Source organism: Anopheles arabiensis, unplaced genomic scaffold (genome assembly GCF_016920715.1).
Source record: "Anopheles arabiensis isolate DONGOLA unplaced genomic scaffold, AaraD3 Autosomal_pericentromeric_contig0004, whole genome shotgun sequence".
Classification (NCBI taxonomy): Eukaryota; Metazoa; Arthropoda; class Insecta; order Diptera; family Culicidae; genus Anopheles; species Anopheles arabiensis.
In genome coordinates, this window is record NW_024412152.1 from 609,117 (window position 1) to 620,568 (window position 11,452).

At 42.6% G+C, this 11,452-nt stretch overlaps 1 protein-coding gene across 1 annotated transcript; it reads left to right on the forward strand.

Annotated features, from left to right (window-relative positions):
• The first annotated feature begins 8,985 nt into the window (after nucleotides 1–8,985).
• On the forward strand, nucleotides 8,986–10,024 carry LOC120908274. The gene is made up of 3 exons (XM_040319189.1): nucleotides 8,986–9,166; nucleotides 9,218–9,888; nucleotides 10,001–10,024. The coding sequence occupies exons 1-3, from the start codon at nucleotides 8,986–8,988 to the stop codon at nucleotides 10,022–10,024; spliced, it is 876 nt and encodes a 291-aa protein (XP_040175123.1).
• Nucleotides 10,025–11,452: the final 1,428 nt, after the last annotated feature.

An 11,452-nucleotide genomic window follows, 5' to 3' on the forward strand; every position in this document is an offset into this window, starting at 1 on the left:
TTCAAATAGTGCAAGATGGCTTCATTTGGATGAAACATGGCCGTAACAACGATAATAGATGGCAACAAAATTCAACATCAAATTTCAAGGCCATTCAAATAGTGCAAGATGGCTTCATTTGGATAAAACATGGCCGTAACAACGATAATAGATGGCAACAAAACTCAACATCAAATTTCAAGGCCATTCAAATAGTGCAAGATGGCTTCATTTGGATAAAACATGGCCGTAACAACGATAATAGATGGCAACAAAATTCAACATCAAATTTCAAGGCCATTGAAATAGTGCAAGATGCCTTTATTTGGATGAAACATGGCCGTAACAACGATAATAGATGGCAACAAAATTCAACATCAAATTTCAAGGCCATTCAAATAGTGCAAGATGGCTTCATTTGGATAAAACATGGCCGTAACAACGATAATAGATGGCAGCAAAACTCAACATCAAATTTCAAGGCCATTCAAATAGTGCAAGATGGCTTCATTTGGATAAAACATGGCCGTAACAACGAAAATAGATGGCAACAAACTCAACATCAAATTTCAAGGCCATTGAAATAGTGCAAAATGGCTTCATTTGGATGAAACATGGCCGTAACAACGATAATAGATGGCAACAAAATTCAACATCAAATTTCAAGGCCATTGAAATAGTGCAAGATGGCTTCATTTGGATGAAACATGGCCGTAACAACGATAATAGATGGCAACAAACTCAACATCAAATTTCAAGGCCATTGAAATAGTGCAAAATGGCTTCATTTGGATAAAACATGGCCGTAACAACGATAATCGATGGCAACAAAATTCAACATCAAATTTCAAGGCCATTCAAATAGTGCAAGATGGCTTCATTTGGATGAAACATGGCCGTAAAAACGATAATAGATGGCAACAAAATTCAACATCAAATTTCAAGGCCATTCAAATAGTGCAAGATGGCTTCATTTGGATAAAACATGGCCGTAACAACGATAAAAGATGGCAACAAAATTCAACATCAAATTTCAAGGCCAATGATTTAGTGCAAGATGCCTTTATTTGGATGTTACATGGCCGTAACAACGATAATTTTTTTTTCTTTGGCACAACAACCACTGTCGGTCAAGGGCCTACCAAGTACCCACTAGTGAAGTGAGCTTGGCTTTCAGTGACTTATTGTTACCATAACAGGATAGTCAGTCCTACGTATGGGAGCACGGTCTATTCGGGGCTTGAACCCATGACGGGCATGTTGTTAAGTACGTTAACAACGATAATAGATGGCAACAAAATACAACATCAAATTTCAAGGACATTCAAATTGTGCAATATGGCCTCATTTGGATGAAACATGGCCGTAACAACTGGCAACAAACTGAACATCAAATTTCAATTAGATGGCAACAAAATTCAACATCAAATTTCAAGTCCAATTTAAGTACGTTAACAACGATAATAGATGGCAACAAAATTCAACATCAAATTTCAAGTCCATTCAAATAGTGCAAGATGGCTTCATTTGGATAAAACATGGCCGTAACAACGATAATAGATGGCAACAAAATTCAACATCAAATTTCAAGGCCGTTCAAATAGTGCAAGATGGCTTCATTTGGATAAAACATGGCCGTAACAACGATAATAGATGGCACCAAATTCAACATCAAATTTCAAGGCCATTGAAATAGTGCAAAATGGCTTCATTTGGATGAAACATGAACGTAACAACGATAATAGATGGCAACAAAATTCAACATCAAATTTCAAGGCCATTCAAATAGTGCAAGATGGTTTCATTTGGATGAAACATGGCCGTAACAACGATAATAGATGGCAAAAAACTCAACATTAAATTTCAAGGCCAATGAATTAGTGCAAGATGCCTTTATTTGGATGTAACATGGCCGTAACAACGATATTTTTTTTTTCTTTGGCACAACAACCACTGTCGGTCAAGGGCCTGCCAAGTACCCACTAGTGAAGTGAGCTTGGCTTTCAGTGACTTATTGTTACCATAACAGGATAGTCAGTCCTACGTTTGGGAGCACGGTCTTTTTGGGGCTTTAACACATAACGGGCATGTTGTTAAGTACGTTAACAACGATAATAGATGGCAACAAAATTCAACATCAAATTTCAAGGCCATTCATATGGTGCAAGATGGCTTCATTTGGATGAAACATGGCCGTAACAACGATAATAGATGGCACCAAACTCAAAATCAAATTTCAAGGCCATTGAAATAGTGCAAAATTTCTTCATTTGGATGAAACATGGCCGTAACAACGATAATAGATGGCAACAAAATTCAACATCAAATTTCAAGGCCATTGAAATAGTGCAAGATGCCTTTATTTGGATGAAACATGGCCGTAACAGCGATAAACGATGGCAACAAAATTCAACATCAAATTTCAAGGCCATTCAAATAGCGCAAGATGGCTTCATTTGGATGAAACATGGCCGTAACAACGATAATAGATGGCAACAAAACTCAACATCAAATTTCAAGGACATTCAAATAGTGCAATATGGCCTCATTTGGATGAAACATGGCCGTAACAACGATAATAGATGGCAACAAAATTCAACATCAAATTTCAAGGCCATTCAAATAGTGCAAGATGGCTTCATTTGGATAAAACATGGCCGTAACAACGATAATAGATGGCAACAAAACTCAACATCAAATTTCAAGGCCATTCAAATAGTGCAAGATGGCTTCATTTGGATAAAACATGGCCGCAACAGCGATAATAGATGGCAACAAAATTCAACATCAAATTTCAAGGCCATTGACATAGTGCAAAATGGCTTCATTTGGATAAAACATGGCCGTAACAACGATAATAGATGGCAACAAAATTCAACATCAAATTTCAAGGCCATTCAAATAGTGCAAGATGGCTTCATTTGGATGAAACATGGCCGTAACAACGATAATAGATGGCAACAAAATTCAACATCAAATTTCAAGGCCAATGAATTAGTTCAAGATGCCTTAATTTGGATGAAACATGGCCGTAACAACGATAATTTTTTTTTGCTTTGGCACAACAACCACTGTCGGTCAAGGGCCTGCCAAGTACCCACTAGTGAAGTGAGCTTGGCTTTCAGTGACTTATTGTTACCATAGCAGGATAGTCAGTCCTACGTATGGGAGCACGGGCTGAACCCATGAGTAAGTAAAAAAACTCAACATCAAATTTCAAGGCCATTGAAATAGTGCAAAATGGCTTCATTTGGATAAAACATGGCCGTAACAACGATAATAGATGGCAACAAAATTCAACATCAAATTTCAAGGCCATTCAAATAGTGCAAGATGCCTTTATTTGGATAAAACATGGCCGTAACAACGATAATAGATGGCAACAAAACTCAACATTAAATTTCAAGGCCATTCAAATAGTGCAAGATGGCTTCATTTGGATGAAACATGGCCGTAACAACGATAATCCTTCCTTCCTTTTTGGCTCAACAACCGATGTCGGTCAAGGCCTGCCTGTACCCACTTGCGGGCTTGGCTTTCAGTGAATATTTGATTTCCCCCCATAGCAGGATAGTCAGTCCTACGTATGGCGGCGCGGTCTATTTGGGGATTGAACCCATGACGGGCATGTTGTTAAGTCGTACGAGTTGACGACTGTACTACGAGACCGGCCAACAACAACGATAATAGATGGCAATAAACTCAACATCAAATTTCAAGGCCATTGAAATAGTGCAAAATGGCTTCATTTGGATAAAACATGGCCGTAACAACGATAATAGATAGCAACAAAATTAAACATAAAATTTCAAGGCCATTCAAATAGTGCAAGATGGCTTCATTTGGATGAAACATGGCCGTAACAACGATAATAGATGGCAACAAAATTCAACATTAAATTTCAAGGCCATTGAATTAGTGCAAGATGCCTTTATTTGGATGAAACATGGCCGTAACAACGATAATTTTTTTTTTGCTTTGGCACAACAACCACTGTCGGTCAAGGGCCTGCCAAGTACCCACTAGTGAAGTGAGCTTGGCTTTCAGTGACTTATTGTTACCATAGCAGGATAGTCAGTCCTACGTATGGGAACACGGTCTATTCGGGGCTTGAACCCATGACGGGCATGTTGTTAAGTAAGTTAACAACGATAATAGATGGCAAAAAAATTCAACATCAAATTTCAAGGCCATTCAAATAGTGCAAGATGGCTTCATTTGGATGAAACATGGCCGTAACAACGATAATAGATGGCAACAAAATCAACATCAAATTTCAAGGCCATTCAAATAGTTTCAAATCAAATTTCAAGGCCATTCAAATAGTGCAAGATGGCTTCATTTGGATGAAACATGGCCGTAACAACGATAATAGATGGCAACAAACTCAACATCAAATTTCAAGGCCATTGAAATAGTGCAAAATGGCTTCATTTGGATAAAACATGGCCGTAACAACGATAATAGATGGCAACAAAATTCAACATCAAATTTCAAGGCCATTCAAATAGTGCAAGATGCCTTTATTTGGATAAAACATGGCCGTAACAACGATAATAGATGGCAACAAAAAATCAACATTAAATTTCAAGGCCATTCAAATAGTGCAAGATGGCTTCATTTGGATGTAACATGGCCGTAAAAACGATAATAGATGGCAACAAAATTCAACATCAAATTTCAAGGCCATTCAAATAGTGCAAGATGGCTTCATTTGGATGAAACATGGCCGTAACAACGATAATAGATGGCAACAAAATTCAACATCAAATTTCAAGGCCAATGAATTAGTGCAAGATGCCTTTATTTGGATGTAACATGGCCGTAACAACGATAATTTTTTTTCTTTGGCACAACAACCACTGTCGGTCAAGGGCCTACCAAGTACCCACTAGTGAAGTGAGCTTGGCTTTCAGTGACTTATTGTTACCATAACAGGATAGTCAGTCCTACGTATGGGAGCACGGTCTATTTGGGGCTTGAACCCATGACGGGCATGTTGTTAAGTACGTTAACAACGATAATAGATAGCAACAAAATTAGACATCAAATTTCAAGGCCATTCAAATAGTGCAAGATGGCTTCATTTGGATGAAACATGCCCGTAACAACGATAATAGATGGCAACAAAATTCAACATCAAATTTCAAGGCCATTCAAATAGTGCAAAATGGCTTCATTTGGATGAAACATGGCCGTAACAACGATAATAGATGGCAACAAAATTCAACATCAAATTTCAAGGCCATTCAAATAGTGCAAGATGGCTTCATTTGGATGAAACATGGCCGTAATAACGATAATAGATGGCAACAAACTCAACATCAAATTTCAAGGCCATTGAAATAGTGCAAAATGGCTTCATTTGGATGAAACATGGCCGTAACAACGATAATAGATGGCAACAAAATTCAACATCAAATTTCAAGGCCATTCAAATAGTGCAAGATGGCTTCATTTGGATGAAACATGGCCGTAACAGCGATAATAGATGGCAACAAAATTCAACATCAAATTTCAAGGCCATTGAAATAGTGCAAAATGGCTTCATTTGGATAAAACATGGCCGTAACAACGATAATAGATGGCAACAAAATTCAACATCAAATTTCAAGGCCATTCAAATATTGCAAGATGGCTTCATTTGGATGAAACATGGCCGTAACAACGATAATAGATGGCAATAAAATTCAACATTAAATTTCAAGGCCATTGAAATAGTGCAAGATGCCTTTATTTGGATGTAACATGGCCGTAACAACGATAATTTTTTTTTGCTTTGGCACAACAACCACTGTCGGTCAAGGGCCTGCCAAGTACCCACTAGTGAAGTGAGCTTGGCTTTCAGTGACTTATTGTTACCATAACAGGATAGTCAGTCCTACGTATGGGAGCACGGTCTATTCGGGGCTTGAACCCATGACGGGCATGTTGTTAAGTACGTTAACAACGATAATAGATGGCAACAAAATTCAACATCAAATTTCAAGGCCATTCAAATAGTGCAAGATGGCTTCATTTGGATGAAACATGGCCGTAACAACGATAATAGATGGTGTCAAATTATTTGTCTGCAAACTGCGTTATTTCATCCATGCCAACCCGATCCAGCAGCGTTACAGATAGTTCACGTTAGATGGCGTGGGTTGGTCTAAACACATATATACATAAGGACAGGCACAACGACAGGCACGTTACATGGCGTGAGCTTGTCTTAACACATATATACATAGGGACAGGCGAGATGAGCGGCATTCAGTCGCAAGAATTCATAAAAGCCAGTAATAAATTTTGAACTTTGTTTACAACCAATGTTAAAAAAATTACTATTTCACTTTCCTCTCGAAATTTTGCGACATTTTCAAAATTTATTACGATCATCACGTAATAAAATAATTCTTTATCACACTCGATTAAACGTGTAACTCTCATACCATTCGCTCACTGTGCCAGTGCGAAACTACGATAGCGGACGTTGCCTCGTGCAAACGGACAATAGACAGTGTGCGTATCAGTAAAGTTCAGTGTGCAAAAAAGACGCATCCAAGGAAACGACGTGCTAACCTAACGGGGTACGCCGCCCTGCACCGAACGAGAAAGTGATTCGTAGCGAATTGACCGTCGGAACGTCCGCAGCAAGTGTGGTGTAAGCTCTATACGCCTGTAAAGCATTTTAACGGGACGAAGTGAACAGTGATTGGAAGCGAAAATGAACACGAGCGTGAGTGATCGAGAAACGCCGCATTCAGCGGCCCAAAACCTGGAACAGCGGCCTGGATCGGCAGCGCCGCCGATTGCTGGTACAGGCGTGTTGCCACCATCGACAAGAGGAGACGAAGCCGGTTCGAGGTCACCAGTGGTCATCGGACGACAGTACCCTTTGTCAAGTGTACCGCATGCGAACGGTTCATCGCAACTGGCTCCCAACGGTAACGACATTGAGCCTTCATCAGGATTGTTATCACTAGGCGAAGCATCATCGTTAGAACGAGGTAAGGTGAGTGACGTGATTTTGTCTCGACCGGCAGCAACCGAAGATCCTGTTCCGACGCCACTTTGGCGAAACCCACCGCCATTGTTCAATTTAGGCTCATTCCATGAGGCAACGCCATCGCGCTCTAATGAAACTGGGTTGAGGGAAATCGAACTTAAAATGGCGGAACTCGCGATCGAGCAACAGAAGCTCGATTTGGAAAAGACGCGCCTTAGTTTGCAAGTTATGCAAAGCAGGCGTGTAGATTTCTTAGGAGAAACGGCCGAAAATCCTGTGGAACGTGACTTCGAGAAACTGCAAAGTTGGACGGCTGCGACGGAGCGTTTAGGCAGATCGTTTGGGACACCCAACGGGCCCACCCCTGCTGCATCCACCACACTCCCCCCGTACCATCACCCAGCGGAACCGATGCACAGTACAAGCCGTTTCACCGCTACCTCATCTAGACGAAATGTGTTCAGCGGCCGGTACGACTTTTCGGACGGTCACACCATCCCAGCTTTGAATCAAAGCCAACTCTACGCCCGTCAAGGCAATTTAAGGGACCTTCCCCCTTTTTCTGGAAGACCGGAGGAGTGGTCAACTTTCGTGTCTAATTTGGAACGTACAACGATTATGTATGGGTACACTGACGAGGAGAATATAGAGCGTTTGTCGAAGGCTCTACATGGTAAGGCTCGCGAAATGGTGGGACATAGATTAACCGCTAACAATCTTCCGCAGATTATGAATGTGCTTCGGCGACACTTCGGGCGACCAGAAATCATTGTACAGAGCCTCATCCGGAAGATTCGACAGCTTCCGGTACCGAGGTTAGAGCGAATCGAAACCCTCATCAGTTTTGGAAACACCGTACAGGAGATAGCGGCAATGATCACATCGTCAGGGTTGTTTGGATACTCATACAACGTGACTCTACTACAAGAGATAGTCGAAAAACTTCCCCCAATTCTACGTCGCGACTGGTCACATCATCGCTTGCGGTTGGGTGTCCCAACGATCGAAGATTTTAGCCGCTGGATGGAAACCGAATTAGAAGCAGCTAGCTACAACTCTGTTCCTTCATTTGATGAATACAGAACCGAAGTGACGACGTCTGAAAATCGCAAGCGTAATCCTACCACCTACACGAGGCTACATACGATAGTGAAGGATAACACAACAGGTGCGATTCCCGAGAGACGAGCCGACTGCACCGTCTGCCAAGGGACATGTACTAGTTTGGCGCATTGTTCCGACTTTGCGATGATGAACTTAGACCAGCGTTGGGACATTGTAAAGGAATACAGGCTGTGCCGGAAATGTTTGCGTAGCCACGATACCATTTGTCCTGAACGAAGGTTATGTGGCAAAAATGGTTGCGGACTGTCGCACCATAATCTTCTACACCTCGAAAGACCGTTGAGAGACACTACGCCACTGACAGCCCAGGCAGAGTCGCTGAATGCGCACAACTCAGCGAATGATGGTGTACTATTTCAGTACATCCCTATCGTCATTCACGGTAATGGAAACACTGTGGAAACCGTTGCATTTTTTGATAGCGGATCGTCAGGAACCTTTGTGGATGAAGAGCTAGTTGCGTAATTGGGGTTGAAGGGAAATCCTCGTCCGTTGCGTATCCGCTGGACTGGAGAGACGGAGAAGAACGAGAAGGAATCAGTTCAGCTCGCGTTGAAGATCAGTGGAAGTGGAAATGATGGAAAGGCGTTCATGCTCACGAAGATACACTCGATTCGTCATCTCGCACTACTTCGTACACCAATGCAACTCCCCGCTTGATCATCGGAATCGACAATTGTCATCTGATGAAACCACTTCGATACGTGGAGGGTAAAACGCACGAACCAGCTGCCGTAAAGACCCAGCTAGGATGGGTAGTTTTTGGCTCGTGCGCTAACTTTTCTGTTCCTCAAAATCATTATAATTACCACATCTGCATGTATGAAATGAATAATGAACCAGCTCTGGACACACCGAACAGAGACCTTTTCTCACCCGAATCCCTAGGCATGCTGAAGACACCCGCTAATCTGCTGTCGAAAAATGATGAAAAGGCCATGGTCATGGTCACCGACGGGACCAAGATGTGGAAAGATCCTATTCTTGCTGGCTCCATTTGCGAAAAAATGCAAGATTACGAGGACAGAGGCTACATCCGACGACTTCAGCCAGGCGAAATCTCCGCACAAGGTAAGAGAGATTGGTATTTGCCTAATTTTCCTGTCTTTAATCCCAACAAAGACCTGGAGGCGACGCTGAAGCACCATCAGAACATTATCGAGGATCACGTGCAGGAGATAGAGTACTTAACGAAACAGAATGCGACCCTGCGCGAGGTGAACGACTCGCGGATGAAGATCTACGAGCAGCGGGAGGTGAGCATTCAAGACCTGGCGCGGGACAAGCACAAGCTGGCGCTCGAGTACCAGGCGGAGAAGAAGCACGTCAAACAGCTGTGTAGCAATATAGAGAGCTTAGAAACCGAAGTAGAGGAGCCGACCCGATCGCTCGAGGATGCGCGGCAGCAGGTGGAGGCGGACCGGCGAACGAAGAAAACGGAACGGCTGCTAGGTCAGCAGCAGCAGCAATTGCCCGGGCAGCCTGTGATTGTAATCAACAGCTCGACCAGCCATGCATCGAAAGACGCCATACCGAACGTTCCTTCGCAGGAGGGCGTTAGCACCAGTCGACAGACAACCGAACCCTGTCAATCGGCCAAAGCGATGCCCGCTGGAGCGGCAAAGCAAAGTGATCCAGCAGCACCGTCGGCCGGTGCGGGTGAGCCACGCACCGAGGAGGATGGAATCGAGCAGTGCGAGCGGGACGGTGGGCCCACGGCCGACGACCACACGCTCAGCGAGGACAGCGAGGAGATGCTGCGCATCATGCAGGAGCTCAAGCGTACGCAAAAGGTGTTAAGAGATATAAAGCTTTCACGTCTACCTACGGACGAAGTGCTTCTATCGATCTTTGCTGAGATTGAAATGATCCTTAATTCTCGACCGCTCACACATGTTCCCCTAGACCGAGATTCAGAGCCGCCACTAACACCCAATCACTTTCTTTTAGGAACAATAGACTCCGAACGATCGATAGGTGAATTTCGCGTTGATCCCGCGACACTGAAAATGACATGGAAGACCTCCCAGCTACTCGCCCAAATGCTTTGGAAGAAATGGATATCGGACTACCTGCCTGCGATAACGCGAAGAGGGAAGATGATACACATGGTTAAACCTAACGCTGTAGGTGGCATCGTTATCATCGTCGATTCGATCATGGCCAGAAACTCTTGGCCCAAGGGACGCGTTGTAGAAGTTACTACCGCAAAAGATGGGCAAGTTAGACAAGCGACCGTACAAAATTCGCAAGGCTTGATACGAAGACCGGCAACAAAAATAGCGGTGTTAGACGTGAAAAGTTCTGCGCAGAATTAAAATGCATCATTTAAAGTATAGGAAATAGTAGTAGGAAAAGAGCAATGCTTTGTGCAGCGGCTAGCAGTTTGAAACGGAGTACAAATGCGAGATTTGCACTAGGGGGGAGAATGTCAAATTATTTGTCTGCAAACTGCGTTATTAGCATGGATGAGCCAACCCGATCCAGCAGCGTTACAGATAGTTCACGTTAGATGGCGTGGGTTGGTCTAAACACATATATACATAAGGACAGGCACAACGACAGGCACGTTACATGGCGTGAGCTTGTCTTAACACATATATACATAGGGACAGGCGAGATGAGCGGCATTCAGTCGCAAGAATTCATAAAAGCCAGTAATAAATTTTGAACTTTGTTTACAACCAATGTTAAAAATATTACTATTTCACTTTCCTCTCGAAATTTTGCGACAGATGGCAACAAACTCAACATCAAATTTCAAGGCCATTGAAATAGTGCAAGATGGCTTCATTTGGATAAACCATGGCCGTAACAACGATAATAGATGGCAACAAAACTCAACATCAAATTTCAAGGCCATTCAAATTGTGCAATATGGCTTCATTTGGATGAAACATGGCCGTAAAAACGATAATAGATGGCAACAAAATTCAACATCAAATTTCAAGGCCATTCAAATAGTGCAAGATGGCTTCATTTGGATGAAACATGGCCGTAACAACGATAATAGATGGCAACAAAATTCAACATCAAATTTCAAGGCCAATGAATTAGTGCAAGATGCCTTTATTTGGATGTAACATGGCCGTAACAACGATAATTTTTTTTTCTTTGGCACAACAACCACTGTCGGTCAAGGGCCTGCCAAGTACCCACTAGTGAAGTGAACTTGGCTTTCAGTGACTTATTGTTACCATAACAGGATAGTCAGTCCTACGTATGGGAGCACGGTCTATTCGGGGCTTGAACCCATGACGGGCATGTTGTTAAGTACGTTAACAACGATAATAGATGGCAAAAAACTCAACATCAAATTTCAAGGCCATTGAAATAGTGCAAAATGGCTTCATTTGG